Genomic DNA, 22,357 nt, shown 5'->3' with positions numbered 1-22,357 from the left:
AGGAAAATCCCAGTCCCATTAATCAAATGTTACACTTAGTAACGATCTCTATATGAGAGGGAGGACACTTTTCATTTAAAAACAGTGAATAAAAGGCTGCAAGAAAACACAACGTTAGAATTCAACAACCTCTGCTACAGATGTAGGCTCAGGAATTAGACTGATGCTAATTAAGGGGAAAAAAAAGTTACATTACACAGATTCAAAAATTATCAGGTACTAAAGCCAAAAGGACTGTTCCAATAATATAATCTGACTTCCTGCATTAATAGAGGTCAAACAGCAAGCTAGGCAAAAACCTTACTGCTTCTCTTCACATAACAGCACCTACTTTAGAAAGATTCAAGAAAAGGAAAGTGTTTCACAGTACTACATCATGTGTCAAAGCTAATACTTACTCCAATGGTTAAAATGTGCAATTTTTTTTTTCTAATTTGAATTTCTGTAGCTGCAACTTTCACGACCACATTTAATGTCTTTTCCTGTTAAAGTTCAGATTAGTTTTGGAATTCAGTAGTTGTCCAATTTTTAAACAGTTTGACCCATATTCTACCAATTTTCAGTGCAGTGCCTATTTCTGAAGTAACGAAGCACCTATAATAATAATTATTTTAAATCACAGTATAAATCAAAAAGATTAGTACATTGTTGGTAATCATCAGATCATAAGCTCTTCTTCACATACATAGCAACAAATAATCTGTAGTTCATAAAGCAAATGAAGGTAAAAAAAAAAAGGAATGAATCCAGGAAATGTTTGTATTTGCTTATGAGAAATGAACACTGGAAAAAGCAAAAAAGAAAAAAGAAAAAAAGATGCTTCCATTATTAACACTGTGCTGTGTTTTTATGGTAGTACCTAATCTTACAGAGAGAGCAATCATATCAGGAACACAAAGCACTATGGAAAATTCTTCCTGTCCACACAGATTATTACCTGAACAGTCAAGACTATAGGTCAGGAAGTGTTATTACCCTCATTTTACCAGAGGAACTGAGTGAGTAAAGTTCTCTGAGATGCTTAAGCAGATAAATTGCAGATAAATCTATGTAAGCAGATAAACAGCAGACAGAAAAGAATCTAATAAGCAGATAAATCCAATTTATTTGGTAAGTAATTTAGGCAGTGCAACCAGAAATATTTGAAGCAGAACCAAAAAAGCACAATACATTAAATATATCAGTCCAAATCCTTAACAATAAACATATTCTTTTTGACACTCATTTGTCAGTATTCTGGGGTCCCTCTGTCCCTCCTATCAGTATCTAAATTTCACATATTAATAATGGCTGCATATTCATATATGTACGTTATCTCTACCAATTTCTGTGAAAAGTAAGCAAATACCTGTGATCTTTCCCATACAGTCTTTTCTATCCAGAGACCAAGAACCATCAGAAAGACATGAAATAAATATAAAATTGCTCTCATAGCTCTCATTTAGTCACATCGTGGATGGAACTGTGACTGGCCTTTACATAGCAAATAAAGTAAAAAAGCAAATAAAGATTGAATAGGAGTTCTAAGATACAAAGACACGAATACTCTCTCCAGATCTATTCATTTTCACAGATACTTTAGAATTTCTTTCTAATTACCTCCAGGAAACCCAGAAGTCCATTTATAACATCCAGAACAACAATGTGCTTGTCCCAGTTCCGCTATCTTCTCCACACAGCTTACCTATCTGGATGACTTATTTGCTGTAGAATGTAGAATAGTATAGGAAACAAGAGAGAGAGAAAGGAAAGGGATTCTAAAGAAAAGAAGAAAAAGAGAAAACCAGACAACCAGAAAAGGGGCAAGAAACAGAGGAGCAAATGCAGCTCTTGGTGTGGAGTGAAAAGAGATGGGGGAAAGGAATGGGAGAAAACCACGTATTTCACCGTTATTTTTTTCTACTTTGAAAGGAGGCAGAAGAGAGAATAGTGATACATTCCAAAGAAGATGCAATTGATATTCTCAGCTCTGAGAGGGGAAGGAAAAGACAAGAAATACAGATACTGACAGGACATGAAAAGAAATAGATTTACAGATAAGGATTAAAAGGTCAGAGTAAGTGAAATAAAGAAGAAGGACTTCCTAAAAGATGGGCATGGAGGATGACCCTAATTAGAGGATCCTAAGGAGGGAAAGAAGGTATGTAAAGTATCTTCAGTCACAGGAGCGATTGAATATATAACCTTCAGATTATCTGAATGGCCCAAATGCTGGCATTTTCACTGTATATTCACCTACCAAGCAGTAAACTATATGGAATCCAGAGAACTTCTGCTTCCATACTTTTGAAAGCTTCTCTAACGTAGACCTAAACCTACATATGTATAAATCCTAAATCACAACAAACCTGTCCTACTGCAGAGGATGCTCTTTGGAACCTGTCAGCATAATTCCCTGAATGCCCTGACACACAACTGGTCTGCTTCTTACTTCACTCTCAGGGCCACCTCTGCTCTGCCAGCACTTGTCCAGCTGAGGAATGATGTATGTAGTCTTGAGAAGTGAATCTGGCTCCCTCACAGGGCACCATGACCACTTACTGATGATTTAAGTGCTTTCCTCAAGGCAGTAGATGACTCAGTACTCTGTCAAGAGGTAAAGTGCATTGGTTTTAACAGGTCTAGTGGAAAGTAATTATTTCCTATTCACAAAATGTATCTATGTTCCTGACAATACAAAAGCTTACTCAAGCCAGGGAAAAACTATGTACCATGCTTTAATGAAAGTTCACTCAATGTCAATGAGTAATGGCACTACCTGGTTCTGGTGAAATGCCTTTCATTAGCAGATTTTAAAGTGCTTTGTGAGACGGCAATATCAATATCCTTCCCATTACATAAATGGAAACTGAGCAACATGACAGTGAAATCATATAGTGAGGGTCACCTAGCATGTTCATCCTACAGACTGTGACACAGCTGGAGCTTCCTCAGCTTCAGCAATGAGACAGATGCTATAGGGAAGGAAGGCAGAAGATCAGCTGTCTCACGGAAATTAATTGCATGTGCACTCCTTGTCTGCAAAGCACTCCTGGGAAAGCCGGCTCATGGGCAATTAGTCAACAGTGGCTAACCCGCTGTAAGTTTATGCAGTAAATGTTATATACATTTATTTCTCTGAACAAACTTGTTTGCACACCTACACTATAGTAAAGATCATCCATTATTAAAAGCAGGATACACATTCCTTTATATGTGAGCTGAATTTGCCTTTGATATCCAGAAAATGCAGAAGCACAGTGAAGGCATTCAGTCTAATTGCCCCACATTAAAAATAATAATAATAATAATGAGGTTGCAAGTTTGATCTCAGATTAAATGAAGTTAATTTTTAAAGACTCACTCCTACATTTTGTGATCCTGTGGCATCACTGTAGGTCACAAATACTGTGAGTTAATTCAATTCCCTAATTAGGTGATCTGATTTTACTGTATCTGAATTCTTAAACTAATTATTTCACTTGCAATTTGCATCCTGCAATCACTTCTTATACAAAAGAAAATACTAAATGGAATTTTCTTCAGTGGAAAAAAACAAACAAACAGACAAAAATGTTTTAAGTTTGAAACCACAAAAATATCACTGCTGCTTACTAAAAAGTACTGTTACACAGCCACACAGCATGGGATACCAAATGCAGGTATCTGTAGCATCTCTGTCTACAGGTAGTTTAGTTGTTTAGACTTCTAGATGCTGTTAACAGACAGAATAAGTCAATTCTGGGTGTACTTTATCTCAAAACAGATGAGTCGTACACTAAATGCACTATCTCTTATATTTGACTCCAAAATGACCCTTGGGTGACTAGCTTATATGTACCAATCTGCACTGCAGACATCTAAAGTTAGGTGAGATTAATTCAACTGCACTGCTCAAAAAGGCCATACGCAGATTGATTCCCCACTGTTACAGGAATTCTATACTAGTAGGTAGTTCCCAAGAATTTCTGAAGAATTAAGATACAAAACTGTTGGGATACCATCCTCTCATATATAAAGAGGAAAACAATGAATCATATCTCAGTTTATCATACTTTCTCATAAGAAAACCACAGCCAGGTACTCAAGAGAGTGTCCTGGAGATAGGGCAGTGTGCTTTTTAACTGGAGGTGGATGTTCTGTACCAAACAGGCAGCAAATAAAACTACTAAAAACAATGAATGCATGAAGTTATTTTGGAGAAGCAGATACTGTGAAAATCAGCAGATGGGTACACAGAACTATGCAGAAGCTAGGAGGCAAGGACAAGGGGTCAGATGTGAATAGATACAGTTGAGCTGTAAACTCTCCCAGCATTATTATTTTAAGGATCAAAAATTATGTCAGTATTCTAAAAAGTGCTTATGAGAGAAAAATGTCACCAACACAGAAGAGAAACTGTGAACTACAGTTGACTCTCAGAAGAGTAAAATATCATTTTGTAATGTAACAGAGAGCATAAAAGGCTAACTAGCATAGTTTTTTCATCCTCATTCCCATCAAATTTTGTCACTTTTTTCTCTAGAATATCATTTTTTTTTCTTTCTGCTTCTGCTTTTGTGAGTTTTGTTGTTTCTTTTAACCGCAGGATGGAGGTTCATGTGACTGAATGCAGATGCCTACACTGTAACTACCTAATGCTTACTCAGTTTTACAAAGCTGAGCCAGCTGCATAGATTCCCTTTAAAGGCAATGGAAAGAGAAGCAAGCATTTCAGCTACTCTTGATTCATCTCATCTGAAGAAATACATCTGAAATAGCACAGATAAAGTGTAAACAGTGCAAAAACATCTCCCTGAGTTTGTAAAGTCTGAGACAGTATCTTGCAGGCTCACTTATAAATTTATTTCAAGTAACATCAAATATCAGGAATAACAATCATGCAGATCTCAATATAAGTCTTTCTCATCAAATGTCCACCTTGCTGCACTGGTTTAGGGATAAAAGCCAATTGCTTTGACATAGAAACTAAAATCAGGAAGTATCTTGTTATGGAAACCACCACCACGGTACCCAAGGTAAAAGAGCAGAGTGAGATACTGAGGAGAAGAGCACTGGACTGCCAACAAAAATTACATAATTGAATTTCAAAGAAAAAATCTAACATACCAATTTTCTACAAAACCTCCAATGACCCACTTTGCTTTTGCTTCTCTCATTAAAAAAAAAAAATCATATTATTGTTAGAGCTTTTATTATCAATAATAATTTCTTGTACTCACGTTGATCTGAAGTGATAATAACAAAGCTCAGATCACATACAGGCACTAACAAATGCTCCATTCTTTCCTAAAGCTCCTGATTTAAGATTAGAACCAATACACAGTTTGATTGCTACTTTTTTTTTTAATATGAATCAGTTACGTTAAACATACACAAACATTTCCCTCCTTAAACTATTTATTCTGTGCCATACTACAACTGAATATAACTGAAAAAGTTTTGAGAAGAAAGATTTGAAGGAATAGCATGGAAAGGCCCATCGCATTTTGGAGAAAATATTCCGTGGGCAAGTAGACAGGTAGGAGACAAGGCCATAAACTGTATTTGTTCCAAATCATTTGCTCATCTCATTTCCAGTATGTAAAAGGACCTTCCTCCAGTCTGCAGCAATGCTAGTTGCTCTGCAGCTCCATGTAGGAGAGTCAAAAGCCTTTGGCATGGTGACTGGCCAAAGAATTTCTGAAAACCCGGAGTCTCCTAATTTCCTATAAAAACTGGAACTGGATAGGGAGACAAAATCTCCTTTTGCAGAAGTTAACATTAAAGCAACTAAGTTATACATGTACTGAGTTACTTATCCTTCACATGCTTTATAGACTGCACCTTGCTGGAATAAGAAGCTGTACCCATCAGTCTATACAGAATAGGCTCTAGGAGAAATTCTAGGAACTAAACTGCCCCTGGCAACTCTCTGACAGAGCCTGTTTTCATGGACAGTCTACATCCCATTTCCAGAAGTTCTGCACTCCACACTTGGGTACTTCCAGAACAAGTAGATGGATGCAACCCCGATCTTCAGACTTTCTAACAACTAACTGAGGTATTTTGATTAGTATTTCCCATATATCTACCTCAAACTGATAGTTCCTGCAACCTGTTACAAAGAATAAACTCAGCATGTGTCTCAAGTTAGCAACGTGACACAGGTTTCTCGTGCAAGGAAGATTTATTTATTGCCGTGTCTCCATCTACTTTCTCAAGCAAGCCTTTTATATTCTAACACAAATATTCAGTACATTTCCACTAGCAATCCATTGGCTAGAAAGCAAGAAAGTTCCATAACAAGTCTCCATAAACAGCAGAGAGCTTATCTTATGCCTAGCTACAAAACATCCCTGTTTATTCTATCTATTTCTCTTTCCCAGTGCCGTATTATCACCAAGTTGACATTTGACGAGGTCGAGCCAACCTCTCCATCTCCCACAAGCATGTGAATCAGGCAAGTCCAATACAACTAATTCATCTTAAAAATCTGAATTCCCCTTTTTACACACTGACCATTAAGCAGCCACTCACCCAGTAACCCCAAGGTATGCTTGCTGTCTGCACTCAAGGCATGAACAACCTTAAGAAAATCAACGAAGATCACACACACTGAAGAAAACACTTCCAAATTCTGACTAAAATGTTCTGAATACTGATTGAAATGCATCTCTTCTTCATGAAACATGCTGAAGAAAAAGATTTTTTCAGAACTCCAAATGTAATAAAAACAGCATTTCTTTTTCTTAAGAATGTTGAACATATTTTTATAGTGTTCTGTCAAGTGAAAGCCTAAGGATATCCACAATCAAATAGGTTTTTAAGAAAATGAATATAATTTCATTTCACCTCAAACTTCCTGAATTCATGCACTATTGTGTATTTTTTTAAATACGGAATAGATAACTCCCTGATTCAAGGTTCATTTAAAATATTAAAAGAGCATGTTACAAAGCACTCATACAAAGAATGTACATTTGCACATTATTTTTGTAATCTGAACTCTAGCCAACATGTAGTATCCAAGCCACGTTTTTCAAAACAATCATTCTTTGTTGGTACTAAGCAACCACAGCTGGATGCTTTATGAAATTTAGCTTATTGGGAAAAAACACAGCATGAATTAAACTGAAAGAACAATGTACATCAGACATGTAACAAGAATGTGACATTTAAAAAAGAACCTTTACATAAAATTAGGAACCAAAATGAAGTCTGCCAAATCTTGCAGAAAATCTGACATAAAAAATATGTTTTGACTAAGTCACATCTGCAGAATTTATTTCACTGCAGATACAGAACAGTGTGCATTTGTGTAAACATCTTTTTAAAAACCTGTTCAACGGAATCGTTGTGTTACACCACAAGTAATGCACTGAATTAACTTAACTACCACTCAGCATTTTAAAGAAGAGGAGTGAGAGATGTGAGTAGCCTGGTGCAGCGTCTGTTGAGCAACTGATGTGACCTTAAATCAACTGATATCTCTTCAGTTCTCCTGTGAGAGCAACTGACAGCTAGGTAACCACCATCAAATCCAGGTGGTTGCATTTAAATTGAGCTTTCTTAAGCCAACATATTTGCCATATACACTTCTTTTTCCACAGAAGAAGTCCAGTCATTCCTCATCTCCCACTCAGAAGATCATGCTGAAATGTGCTCTGCCTTCCTATTTTTGTAATATGTACCATCTTTTTTGGTCGATAGCCTCACTGATAGTCTTGGAACAAGTGCCCTGTTCACACTTTCCACTCCAATACGGTACTATGGGCAGTGCCTGAGACACATCTATTGAAGCTCTTCCATGGAGCAGAGATCACTGCAAAGCCTTCTCTGGAGTTCCTGAAGTGTTTCTGTAGCTCAGCTCTGGAAACTTTAGAAGTACTCACAGATAAATTCTTTTCAGGGAATGAAATAGACTGCAATATGAGGTACCAGCACCAAGTCTTTCATTTTCAGAAACTGAGCACTTCAGTACATCAGTGTGATGTACTGTATTCTACAACAGCACTTCAAAATACTAGAAGAAAAATGAAGCTTAATACAAATGAATTTCATGAATGTGAATGTTTCCTTATTTGATGACAGTAACTTAATGTTATCCTAATATATCATAGAACCATAGAATCACCAAGTTTGGAAAAGACCCACAAGATCACCCAGTCCAACCATCCATCCATCACCAATAGCTCTCATTAAACCATGTCTCTCAACACAACGTCCAAACATTCTTGAACACCTCCAGGGTCAGTGACTCCACCAACTAACTGGGCAGCCCTTTCCAGTGCCTGTACACTCTTTCAGAGAAGCAGTATTTCCTAACATCCAGCCTGAACCTCCCCTGGAGCACCTTGAAGCCATTCCCTCTTGTCTTATGACTATTTACACAAGAGAAGAGGCTGACCCCCAGCTCACTGCAACCTCCCTTCAGGTAGTTATAGAGAGCAATAAGGTCTCCCCTGAGCCTTCTCTTCTCCAGACTGAACAATCCCCCAATCCCAATAATATGGCAAAAACATAACATGTTCAAATGAATTCCTAGAGGCTTTCGCTTTGGAAAATCCATGTAAAAGCTTTGAGAAAAAGTGAGGAAGAAGATCGGTATACGCAGACTATGTGTACAAGTACAGGATGTGACAACATGAGCCTAATACTTAAATTCTTATTCCAGACCATCATTTAGTGACAAGCTGAATTACCTTAAAAAGACAAGGAAAATAACTACACAGATTACGCACATAAACTTAAACAAGTAACTACACAATCAGCTGAATTTGAGTCTGACTGATTTCCATGATATCAGTAATGAATTATTAAAAAGTGGCTACCGTCACTGAAAGGAGCTAAAAAACGACCTCTTTATTTTTTATGACACAGACTAGAGAAAAAAAAAAAAGGTATTTTCATCTTATTTACTTTATAAAATATCATTTCCAATTGATACTTGCTTATCAAGAAGTGCATACGCACAAGTGAACATGCTGCTGATATTCAGCAATAAAACCAGGATACATTTTAATAAACAAATTAATCTTACTCTGTTCTTAAAACTTTACTTGCAGTCTAGTTGAGTCGATATTTTTAAAACCAGCAAGTACACCTATAAACCTGTAATTTACTGTGCTAAATCATCTAAGATGCATAATGGCATCTTATGTTGTTTTTATAGACTGTAAGGCCATTTATCTGATGCCAAAACATCACTGGAAAAGCAACATTATATTCAAGGAGAGCTTTTCACTGAGAAATCATAATCATTTTCTATTCTGACAAACACAGCTGTTCTAGGCCTGGATAATATCAAAATGGTCAGATGGCAAGATGAGCTTTGGTGAAATGTTTGTCTTAGACAAAAATTCTCTTGTAAATTTTAGGAACACAACACAGTGAATAAAATTCAGGAGTAAATGACCATCATGTTCTTCAGGTGTTGTCATACCACTTTCTTTGAATAATAAAATGCATCAGTCACCTAGACTAGGGCCCCATTTACAACTGCAGTTTTATTTAGCCTGGCCATCACAATCTGTTATATGTGCTGACAACACCACCAAGGAAAAACACTTTGTACTTCTTCATTATGGATGAGGAAACCCTCAAGAAATTATAAGCGCAAAAGGTTACGACATTATTTACATAGACAGCCATCATCATAGTACAAGTAAGCATTGAATAAACCAGTGTGTCTTAAAATCCACTGTATTAAGAATCTCCTCTAATGATAAAACTAGCTCCACAATTCCATGTCTTCCATTAGAAGTAATAGATGAAGACTTTCCCGTTTATGATGGAACATTTACTAAAGTGCTTCCACGATCACTGTTGCTTTACTTTAAAGAAGAAACATATCACCATTTTGCCAACCAACTCCACTGAGAATCTAAAAGCAAATTAAGTAAAATAGAACCAAAAATTTGTGATGATTCTCCACCAATTATTGCGGAGATCAGTATTATCAGATAGCTGTTAATCCAGTCAATGTGTTCTGTAGTGATACCATGTAGCACTGTTTTTTTAATAGAATATTTTGCTATAATTGAACAGATTTTAAAAGTCTATGTCTCCACACAATTTATCTTTACCAACCACACAATCTTATCAAAGATTGAAATCAAGCCTGTTTGACTACTTTTATTTTTATGAAGCATGAAGATAAACATTCCTTCATATTTTTAGTTAAATAAACATCACTTAAGCATCTCAAACCATTTGTCTAAAACTGATTGATTTGCAACTAACTATAACTAGGCATGCCATTCTACTTCTCCTCTTTCAATACATCCTTTAGGCTTCATAAGTTCTCCAGTATTCAAATATTCCCTTGGAATAACAAGAACAAAACAGTGGGGCTAAGATTGTTCCAGACAGCTGCCTCCCAAACGGGGGTCCTCCGGGCCTGCAAAATCTACAAATACTCTGTCATACATAGGCTGCTCCAATGGCAATTTCTTCCCATGGAAACTACAACAGATACAAAGAACAGAATAACTCTATTTGAGAGAGCAAATTCTCAGCTACAAATCGGTGTTTCTCAACACAGTCACCACCATTAACTATGCATTTTTGCCAGCAATGAACAAGCACCTGCATGCTGCACTTGTAGAAGTCTGCACGGTGTCCTGAATGTGACTTGTCTTTCACGTTGTTGCCACTACTGCTGAAACACACCACCCACCACCTCACTGTGCTCCATTGTCTCCACAAATGTTCAGCAAGCATCAGTGCATGTCAGTGGGTGCCATTTTTCTGCATGAAGGAATTCAGTGACACACAATTTTTTCAAACGCACTTCCATGTCATACGCCATTGTATCAGACCACCTCTCTGCTGCCATCTGTCACATGGCAACAAAATGTGACAGGATATTGGCGGGAAGGATCAAGCTCTACTTTCATACCACTAACATCTGCTTCTGATGCTGTAAGACAACATAATAAGAGAGAAGGCATTATTTTCAGACAGCCTTCATATTTTTTGTTGAGTTTTTTTTCTTTTACTCTATGTAAGTTATCTACAATTTATTTTCTATTTCCAATTCTTACAATTTGTAAAAGATTACTTCAACATCTGTAATTGTTGTCCTTCTTTCACCAACCTGAACTTGGATGGGTATCTGCAAAAGTTATCCCTCATCTTCATTATGGAATTGTTGTTGTTTTTTTTCTTTTTTGTCACTGTCAGGGAAAAAAACAAACTATCCATAAAGGCTTAAGAAGGTACCACACTAAGCTTTCTGTTTTGCCCTTTGCTAAAAATTACCATTACAAAGTAGAGTTGGGGAGACAGAGAATGTAAGTACTCTTCAGGAATTCCAGTGCTTAAGTGTGTACTTGGTGCTAGCCCACCTTCATCAACACGTATGCCATGAAAACATCTGAGCCACAGCCACACAATTCCACTCCTTAACTCCCCACTGGGGATAGAAGCATGACAAAGGATGGCAGGGTACATCTTGAGGTACTGATGCAGTTTTTTGCTTTGATCGCCTGCTCCAGGCCTTGAGAGCTGCCATTTGCCATTGCCTTTGAGGAGGAACAAGTGGAAGACAGTCATGGCTGCCTCTTCCTGATTGCTCTGCCTTGCACCGGCCTGACCGAGTAATCTAGTCTAATGTACTCTTCTTTAAAATAGTGCTTCGATTAACATTTGTTTTCCATTGTTATTACTTCTTCTATGCATAATTTTCCCCAGCATGGGGAAACTAGTACTCCTGAATCACTCCAGGTGTGTAGCTGTTTATACATCTCACACAGAGGTCTCTATGATTCTTCTTCAGAAAATACTACATAAGTATATGTTTAGCAGTGCAGTTTAGTAGGTTACTGTTTTGAGAATGGAAGGTGCTCAAACGTACTTGCTTGGCCTTATATACTAGCACCCCATGGGCTGGAGCAGGATTTCCTGAGTACTTGAAGTCAGGCACTCTTGGGACTGCTCTGAACATAAAAATTTCACCAATTTCATATTTCAATGGCTTTCATACTGAAAGCTGTGAAGATCTATAACATTTTCATCTAAACAGAAATTGTTTTCATTACAAGATACATCCTCTGATATATTGCATTACCCTCAAACGGGTCTTGGAAGCACCTTCTGCAATCTGGACACTGACTTTCTGTGCTAGCAAGTCAAGGAACAGACATGACCATCAAACGCACTCAGCTTCATGGCATTCACGGGTGACATCACAGCTAAATTAGTCAGGAAGAAAAAACCTTTACACTGTAGTAAGGGAACGGGTTGCAAAGTGACCTGAAACTATTGTAAGAATTTTAACTGGCTAGCTGAATGTCATCTCACATTCCTGATTTAGTTATGTGAATAATTAAAAATGTAATCTGCTTCACTATATTTTATTATTTGCTAGTGTTTCTCTAGTATTTCTTATAGTGTTCATGAGCTGCTCTCACTTTCAAGTGGTCACTGCACACAACCATTTTGTCAGGCAAGGATTGTCACAATCTCATTACTTATGAATTGAGTGGATTTCTTATCAATTGGTTTCACTGGTCAGAATAGATGTTTCAGTTTTTGTTTGTTTATTTCAGCATCAGGATTCTTCCAGTTTTCTGAGGAATAGAAGTGAAAAGAATGAAGATTTTAGAGAGCCTTTCCACTGACTTTTCTTGCAAAACATGATACACTGTGAATTTTCAGAGAGAACTATGGAGAGAGCAAGTCACTACTTTCAGTGTCTTAAATCTTCTTTTGCCGGAACTGCTTATTGCGATTTTTAGTTTTATAGTTCTTCTAACATTACCTATGGGGGGAAGGAGGGGTGCATCCCCCTTTCTTTATAACTGTTAGAAATACATCCTCCTTCCATCAGTCTGTTGCAGAAAGCAGGAAAAAAAGCTTTTTTAAAGAAGTGGCACAGAGTTACAATGAAACAGAAATTATACAGAAAAATGTTTAGAAAATAATTACTTGGGTTGCAAAGTCTGGACCAGTAACTGATATCACTACAGAAGCTCACTTAGCTTACAGGGAAGAAAAAATGAATATTCTTCTCTATTCCAACCACACTCTTCCTTGCTTTGATTACTGCTTGTCACTTGCCAAGACATACTCTGCTGGGAGTACACTTTGATAGCTACACTTCAGCATACTGGACTTGCCTGCTCTGACTGCTACCAGGATCTGCAACCAGCACACTTAAAAGCATTCAGAAGCATGATGGAAACAACTTCAGATATTATCTAACTCTCTACACTGTCCTTGGTGCCCTTTCATCCTTTCTCTTATCTGGCTGTGACTGCTCATGTACAGTATGACTTCTTGAAAGGCTGCAGACAGAGGGTGGTGATTAATGGTTCTATGCCCAGGTGGAGGCTGGTAACAAGCAGCAGCCCCCGGGCATCTGTCTTGGGACTGGTGCTCTTTAACATCTTTATCAATGACATCAATGACATAATTGAGTGCACCCTCAGCAAGTTTGCTGATGGCACCAAGCTGAGTGGTGCGGTTGACATGGAGGAAGGAAGGGATGCCATTCAGAGGGACCTCAACAGACTTGAAAGGTGGGCCCAGGTGAACCCAATGAGGTTCAACACAGCAAAGTGCAAGGTTTTGCACTTGGGCCAGAGGAATCCCAGGCATTTATACAGACTGGAAGGAGCAGTCCTTGAGAGTAGCCCTGCAGAGAAGGACCCGGGGGTCCTGATGGATGAAAAACTTAACATGAGCCAGCAGTGTGCTCTTGCAGCTCAGAAAGCAAATGGTATCCTGGGCTCCATCAGAAGAGGGGTGGCCAGCAGGGACAGGGAGGTGGTTGTCCCTCTCTACTCTGCTCTTGTGAGGCCCCATCTGGAGTACTGCATCCAGGTCTGGAGCCCACAGTACAAGAAAGACAGTGAGCTGTTAGAGAGGGTCCAGAGGAGAGCCACAAAGATGATCAGAGGGCTGGCACACCTCCCCCACAAACACAGGCTGAGGGAGCTGGGCTTGTTCAGCCTGGAGAAAAAAAGGCTGCGGGGTATATTTAATTGCAGCATTTCAGTACCTAAAGGGAGCCTACAAACAGGCAGGGAGTCAACTCTTTGAAAAGGTAGATAACAGCAGGACAAGAGGAAATGGTTTTAAGTTGAGGGAGGGGAGATTTAGGTTGGATGTCAGGGGGAAGTTCTTTACTATGAGAGTGGTGAGGTGCTGGCACAGCCTGCCCAGAGAGGCTGTGGATGCCCAGTCCCTGGAGGTGTTCAAGACCAGGTCGGATGGGGCCCTGAACAGCCTGGTCTAGTATTACATGTGGAGGTTGGTGGCCCTGCCTGTGGCAGGGGGGTTGGAGATTCATGATCCTTGAGGTCCCTTCCAACCCGGCCTGTTCTGTGATTCTGTGATCTGTGATATCTCTCTAACACTGTTCTGGGTCTAGTTGCTCTCTCTGTGATGCATCTGTCTTGTTTCTCTGTTTCATTACAGCTGGTTCTTCCTTGCTGATTGTTGTTCCTCATGTTATCCTTGTTGCACTCTCTCCTCTGTTGATGTAGCTCTCCAGGGCTCATTCCTGCTGTCAGTTATTTCTGGTGTGGAAAGGCTGTCACGCTTTTTGCTTTGATTTAATAATTCTCAGATCCACTCTTGTGTTCAACAGGCTATATTTCCCGCTGCACTTGGGATATAACCACTTTTCCTGTCATTGTGGGAGGACACTCTCTTACTTCCAGCTGCACTAGGAAAATATAGCCACTCTCTGATGTGCACTGAGAGCCTTGAATCATCTACCACTATTGTTTGCTTATTAATGTACTATCATGACTTTTTGCTTATTTCTACATATTTGTGGCCTTAATGGAGGATGACATGCTCTTATGTGAAGGACTGCTATGATCGTGTTTGGCTTTCAAAAGAGCCAAGCACCACTGTCAACAGCATAAGTGGAAATACTGTGTGCTGCAGTGCCTGTTTCACTCTGCTAATGGGATTACCTGAATACCATTCTTTGGGGGTTTAGTCATGAACCTTTTAACACATGCAATCACTGAGGACAAGAAAGTGGAAATGAAAAGTATATTCAGCTCCAAGGCATTTAAATAGCACAGTTTCAATGGTTCCCTCTGAAATGTATAGAAAGAGTAATGACAGCTGAGTGTCTAGCAGACACAGGCATTTTAATGGTTTCTAATTGATTTATGCCATATTGATGACAGTAAAGATAATGAAATGACAATGACAATCTATGACTGTCATTTCACTGCAGAAAAATGAGATGGGAGAAAGTTTCACAATTTCAATTTCCAGTAGAAAATACTAGAGAGAAAAGAGATCACATGGATAACCTAAGGTCCCTGGGAATATCAGGTGGATATTTTGAATAAAAAATTAAAGAGAATGCAAAAAAAAGCAAAAAAAAAAAAAAAAAAAAAAAAGGTAGGGAAAAGATACAAAGATACTGCATGTAGTGCTAGACTGCTTGAAAATTAACATTCTAATAAAGACAGTAGAAAAGACTTCATTAATGGTCCTGACCAAAAGTTTACTAGAGTCAAAAGCAACAAATTCCCAAGAACTTGGTATTTTTCAGTAATTTAAAAAGTAAGTCAGCAATCAACTAAAAAGCCATCCATGAAATATCAGCAATAAAATCCCTCACTCAGGGCTCACTGTTTAAAGAGGGTTTTGAGGCACCAGAAAATATTTGAACAAACACCTGATCAGGTACATTTTGGATTTTATTGACATACATTTCGTCACAGTATTGATATTGGCAGAGATTTGAGAGCTAGAAGGATAGGCAAAAAGTTCTAGCTATCTCATAAAAGAGTACATTTCATCAACAAGCGAATTGATTTTAAGTGCAAGCTGTGCATGCTTGCATACAAGATTGCATAGGAATGAAACAAGAATACAGGATCCACAGAACGTTAAGTTTGTTCTAATTTATTCTCAGAAGGGAACAGTGTCAGATGCTCACAGGAAAGTACAGAAACATGGAAAAAAGCAGCTATGAAGTCACTGGTAAAGTTTCTTCCCATGAGAGACTGTATTCAAAACAAAAGGATGAATGGTTTGACAGAAAAGCAGATGGATAACTTATTAGACAGCAAAACAAAGAATTTATGGGTGAAAGTGTCTTCGTTTTAATCTCCTTGCCTCAGAAAGTTCAAAAGTAAATTCTTTCATTGCCATTTCTCAGGTTGGTTTGCTAGATCAGGTAAATGAGTTAAAATTTACAAGGACAGACCCTGATACGAACTCACTCAATATCACTCAGGGCTCTGGGAGAGCTGGCCATCAGAGAAGCTGACTGGAGATACTGCTATAATCCACTGAGCATGGACACTGTTACAGTAAAAATGAACCTCTAAATAAACAGACAGATACAATCCGCAGATTGTACTCTAAGAGAAAACACAGTGATCCTATTGGCCTGTGTAAAATAGCTAGCAGTATAGGGTTGTGTCTTACAGCCCTATTTACCATTTCAATGTAAATAAAAAATTCTTGGCTTTTGTATAATGTTCACATGATGAAAAGATTAGTGCTAAGTATTACAGTGTACTGTGTGATATTACTATTATCATATTAATTAGAAAAAATCATTAGCTTGAGATATTAAGATACTGATGTGAGACAAACCTTTGAATCAACTGAGGTTCAGCCATCACCAGCAAACATGATTAAAATATTTAAACAATGAGAACACTTCAATAATCAAAAACTTGCTGTTTATTATCACTTAATTGACCAAGAATAATATTTTCAAAGGCAGCTAAAACATTTTTGAAAATGTTATTTGGGCTCTTGAGCTACTCCAGTATTTTAGAATATTTTCCTATTTATGTTCAAATATTACATTCTATATCTATTAAACATTTATACACAGACACTCTCATCTGTCCACCCCTAAAGGAATAAGAACCTCTAACAGAAGATGAACATCTTGAATTTGTTGCTGATGGGAATAACTGGCGACTGCAAGAGAGGATATACTCTCTTTTAGCCCTAAATATCTGCTAGATAAACTGGGAGCTCAGCAGGCAAGTCAATGCTATGCTACAGCTATCTTGTTACAGTCTGATGCTAGGCAGCTAATGATGCAGAAGGAAAATATTATCCAGTACAAGGGTAACAGTCAAAAGACTTATTGTCTGGAGCAGAGAGTTTCAGTACAACCTTCCTAGTGGAAAGCTGCAGGAAACAGCATCTGAATCATGCATCAAGCACATTTAGTCATGAAATTAAAGCACAGTATCAGACACCATACCGCACAGCAGAGAATCATCGTGCGGTATGATGGAAATCTCCAGTTTTGGGGTCATAGGCTAACAGCAAGCCCTATCATAGGATGGAGAAGGTGGAATTGTCATCATCTCCCACTCTTCCATAAAAGTCCCAGAGTTGGCTGAATCATTCCTAACACTGAAATACAATTTGAAATTGCCTGAATTAATACACAGCCCTTCTCCACAGCAGAATTCCATTCCTCTGCTCTCGCTCTTCTGCAATGACATGAGTTTTCACTGGATGATAGAAAAAAACATCTCATACGTCAAAAAAAAAAAAAAAAAAAGGAAAAAATATTAAATTCAATACTTGAGAAATCTTAAGAGTTTCAATAGGGTAAAGACTACATATCCTTTTGCTTTTTAAAGCATTTAACACATTTCAGACACTGCCACAAAATGAATAGTAATTAAAAGAACATTAACACTGCTCTGTTGAATGTCATGGGATAAAATTACTGTAGTGTCATGCTGTAGTATATCGCAAAACATATTCCACACAAATTAAAGTTTACCACCTAGTAACAATTATGAATGCATTCTTGAGCATTTGTTCTACAGACAGAACATAATCTTCTAATAGCTACTGACAAATTTCTATAGAAATAGATAGGTTTAATTAGTCCCACCTTTTTATATGCAATCCAGTCAAACACCCTGTCAATGTCCGTGGCTTGCTGCACCTCCTGGGATACTGGATGCGAACTGGTCAAACCATCCAGCAACATCACTTCATGTAGAACATCTGTCAGAAATCTCTGCTTTTCCTGAAATACAGCATAAGCAATAGCATCATATACACATTTACAATAATGTAGAAATGATGCATGGGTACCAGAGGCAGTCTCTATATGACAGTTAACTAAAACGTGACCTTCTGGTTTGAATGTAAGCCACCATCACATCTTAAAATCTTGAACAGGTCTACAAAACAGTCAGGAACTAACTCTAGCATCAGAGACCCCTCTGACTTGAGTTCATTTGCTGAAATAAGTTAGTTCAAATATTACAGACTACTATTAAGTGAGTCAAAATGCATCTACAGGTATAGACTGCAATTCTGATTTACCATAACTATTCACTCCCAGTTACTCAGGCTGGGGACAAAGGAGAAAGTGGTATAATCTTCAATCACAAAAACCTACGGATGCTACAAATTAGCACTCAGGGAGCTCACTGCATACACAGGTACAAATGCTTTTAACAAAGATGAGTAAATACAATCATTATTGCTTTATTGTGTAGATCAAAGACGTAGTAAGGCTTAAGTCACTTGACTCTCGGTATCAAATTCACAGAGCAGGTCAACATGGGACTGAACGATGAACAGAGCCCAAAGTGTCACAGCAAATATCTGCATCATCTTTCTTAAATCCTGTAAAGAAGTCATTTCTCCACATAAGCTCATTTACTCTACAAACATTATCTCCTTTATTTCATAATCTCCATCTAGAGAAAACCACTACTATGTCTCTTTATGAGTGAGACTACCGCTACATGTAGAAGTCAAATGATATAGTCAAAGTCACGGCTTCATTAGAGGCAGGTGCGTCCCAAACAATATCTAACATACTACTAATTTATTCCTATATCCTCTATAAATATGGATTGCAGAGGTATGTCAAAACTGCTGCATATTTACTCTGGCAGCAACATTAATTAAATGTTCAGATATACTCTATGAACTGTGGCGCATTCACTCTTAGAGTACAAGTAGATGTGACTTTTTCAGTTGAGAAATGACATGCTGTAAAAAGTCCTCATCTTGCATTCATATAGATGTCTCTACTCCAACATGCTGCGTCAGGAATGAAGAGCTTCATTTCCTTGGTTTTTCAAGTCACAAATAAATGCAAAGAGTGAATTAAAAATTATGGAAGATCTTTTTCCCCCTGAAATGACATATCTCAAACTTTATGTAAGTACAACATTTCCTGCATTAATGCTCCTCTAGTGCCATAGTGTACTCTAGAGAGTGGTGCATTTTTTTTTCAAAAGCTATTTTGATGTCCACAGATAAACCAGTCACACAATTACGTAATAAATTCTATATTTAATTTCTTGGGCGGTAAGGTTTTGGTATCAATGTGTTAATTTAAATCATATTTATAAGAAGCTGAAGAGCTGTTTCAATGCTGATCCATCTGGAAATAAACCTCTATGTTAAAATTCATTAGAGCACAAGAAATGTACCTTGAGTTGATTGTATATTCAGGCAATTAAAAACATAGGATGTAGGGAAGCCAATTACCCAACACACATTTAGTGTTCTCAGCTGGCTGCATGAGGTAAGGTTTGTGAAGGGAAAAGTAATGTCTTGTTCATATTATTGTTCGTTACCAAATTTTCTCAGGCATGCATAGTTAGTAACTGTACGTTTTTATGGGAAAACAAGAAGCATAGGGAAACAAGTATTATGACAGTCCCACTCAGGGGAAAACTACTGAGGTAGAAAGGATTGCAGATGCTTTGGTTACATCTTAGTCACGTTCTCTACTAGTAGCAGAACACCTATTTCATCAGAAGTACGATATGTAACTCATGCAGGTATAAGCACACATAGGTATAGATCGGCCTCCAAAATTCATGTCTGAATATCACAACTAATGAACAGGTTTGGGAGTGGATTGTTGCTGCTAGGAATTTACTCATCAAAAGGATATTTGTTAATTACACAGGAATACTTTAAAATACGAAATCAAGAAAATGAACGTCATAAGCATAAAGCAAAGCTATAAAGATATATAAGATACTAAAAAACAAAGGATACACTTTTGTTTTCTGTTGTGTCAGTTTTTTTCTTATGTTAGCCTTTGATGAGCAGGAAAGGAGCATTTTAGATTCATCATTGTTCACTCGAGTTACAGTAACTGGAAAGTTTTCCTTAAAATTTATGGCAGACCATAACAGTGGCATAAACAGGAATACCTACTATGTCTTCAAACATGTTTGCATGCATTTTAGTGAGAATTAAGGTGGCTTTTGAGCTATAAAGCTAATTTCTTTGAAATAAAAGAATTTCCAAAGTATTCCCACCTTTTCCCTTCAATATACAACCTCTGAGAGTAGATTTCAAAAGGAGACTCTAATATCTGCAGAACTCCAGGGAGATTCTGAGAAAAGAGTTTCCCAGTTGAGAGCAGGCATTCAGCTTGAAGAGATAGCAGAAAACTGAACTGCAGAAAGAAACTAAAACCACCTTAATTATTTTGTTGAAGAAACACCACTTCAGCTATTAGAGTCATATCCAAACATTAAGGGGAAAAAGGGCAACACATGTGACCAAATTGCTTATAATGATAGAAGAGGGGCCTTTTATTCCCTAGTTATTTTACCTGATGCAGTACCGTGGAATTGATCTGATTTAGCATGATATCTAGCGGACTAAAGAAACACGTAGCACAGAAAAGAAAATCAATTTTGGAATGCATTTAATGAGGCCAGTGAGCTGCCAACTTGGTAGGTGACAGGTTTGCAGCTAAACATGAAACAATTACAAAATGTTGTTGAAGATCACTCTCCTCCAAGGGAGTTCGGCTGCAAAAGAGAAGCCAAAGACTGTGATTCGCCTGTAAAGAAAAGAAGGCTTCAGAAAAGTCTCTGGGGTTTTGCCTGGAAACTCAGTAGCTGTATATAAGCGCAAGGCAATGCACTGAGCAGGATTTGGTGATGATAACAGCAGAAGCCTATTCTGAAATAAGACTGAAATAAGGACAGAAATGCTTCCACGCAAACCTATGCTTTCCTTTAAAGGCAAGCAGGAAGCTACTCCATTTCTTATCTTCCTACTGCCCACTTGGTGTCCAGACTCTTTTTTTCCTCTCCCTGGCACCTTCCTGGATCTGAGGGTAGTCAAGTCTGGAAGGCCAGATTCTCTTGCATTGAGAAGGAAAAGATATGCTGATTACCTACTGCTGCTTTCCCTCTTGTACTTCCAGATGAAGAGACTGAAGTGTTTTTATCAGATCAGCATGCCTTTTGAACATTTACATGTTCAGATTATTGCCCAAACATCAGTGGTCACAAGATTCACGTGCTTGTCCCTTCACAAGAATTACTTGTTCTCTTGGCTGATAAGACTTTCTTTGTTTGGTACATGGTTGTCTTGAAATGCCCAGTCCTTTTCTGAGTTCTTCCTTCCTTAGCTAACTTTTAAACAATATGAATATTCAAACTTCACTGCTATGGGTGAAAATGATATGGATAACAGGGTAGGTATCGCAATTCTTTCACACAATGGAAATAATCTGTAGATTTTTAAATGTGGATCTATAAATCATTCCATAGCAATAAGAAGGAGGAATATGAAACTGGCTAACCATGTAAAAGTCTTCTTGTTCTGTTTTGTTTTCATTTTGTTCCAGGGAGGAAGCTTTATGGAAAGGATGTGGTTACTCTTTGTGTATTACCCTCCAACATGCTGCCTACCGTTCAAGTAGTATATCTCTAAATTGAAAGAAATAAATTGTGAAATAACATGTTTTGGCAGAAAAGACTGTACTTTCAAGAGCCAATAAAAATGTTTTGCATGTAATAGGATAACAATGATGTAATGGAAAGAGACTGAGATACCATATTGAGACATAATGTGCAAGTTAGTTAGCATGACAATAATGTAATACTTGTTAGACACATTAAAATAATTTCTAAAAATTAATATGAAATAGCAGCAAAATAATTAAAATGAAAAAAAAAAAAGATAAGAAAACATCCAAGAGTGAAACAAAAAGAATAACACAATAAAAGCCAAAACTGATAATTAGTACGCAGAAGACATCAAACGCCTCAATATTAAAGGCACTGCCTTTAATCTGGGACTGCCATTCAAATGGCTTATGGACTGGGAAATCTACATAAATAAAGCTTAATATTCATGTGCAAACCTGCAAATGATTTCCCTGACAAACTTGCTGGAAATATCTTATTCAAACTTTACTAGCCATCAGCAACACAAAGGAGATGAGTGATCTCTCATGCCTGACAAAAATCAGCATTTGCAATATGTGGTACTTCGATTTATAGGAAAAGCACACCCTAGGGAAAAGGAAATAGGGGCAGAGTTTGAAAGCAATCTAAGAATTCTAGCATATACAATACCAGGAAGTTGCAGTTCAAATACAGTACATTTTAGGGTGAAGCTTAACAAACTGCAAGGGAATATAATCTGT

The 22,357-nt window shown here is 37.7% G+C and overlaps 1 protein-coding gene across 2 annotated transcripts in view; it reads right to left on the bottom strand.

Moving 5' to 3' along the window:
* TRHDE (thyrotropin releasing hormone degrading enzyme) overlaps window positions 1–22,357 on the bottom strand; it is a 220,268-nt gene that overhangs the window by 100,136 nt on the left and 97,775 nt on the right. For both annotated transcript variants that reach the window (XM_015283004.4, XM_040651098.2), the window contains exon 6: window positions 17,819–17,956. In XM_015283004.4, coding sequence (XP_015138490.3) covers window positions 17,819–17,956 — 138 coding nt within the window. The remainder of the gene's footprint in view (window positions 1–17,818; window positions 17,957–22,357) is intronic.

Source organism: Gallus gallus, chromosome 1, assembly GCF_016699485.2.
Source record: "Gallus gallus isolate bGalGal1 chromosome 1, bGalGal1.mat.broiler.GRCg7b, whole genome shotgun sequence".
Classification (NCBI taxonomy): Eukaryota; Metazoa; Chordata; class Aves; order Galliformes; family Phasianidae; genus Gallus; species Gallus gallus.
This window is presented reverse-complemented; position numbering and strand designations above follow the sequence as displayed.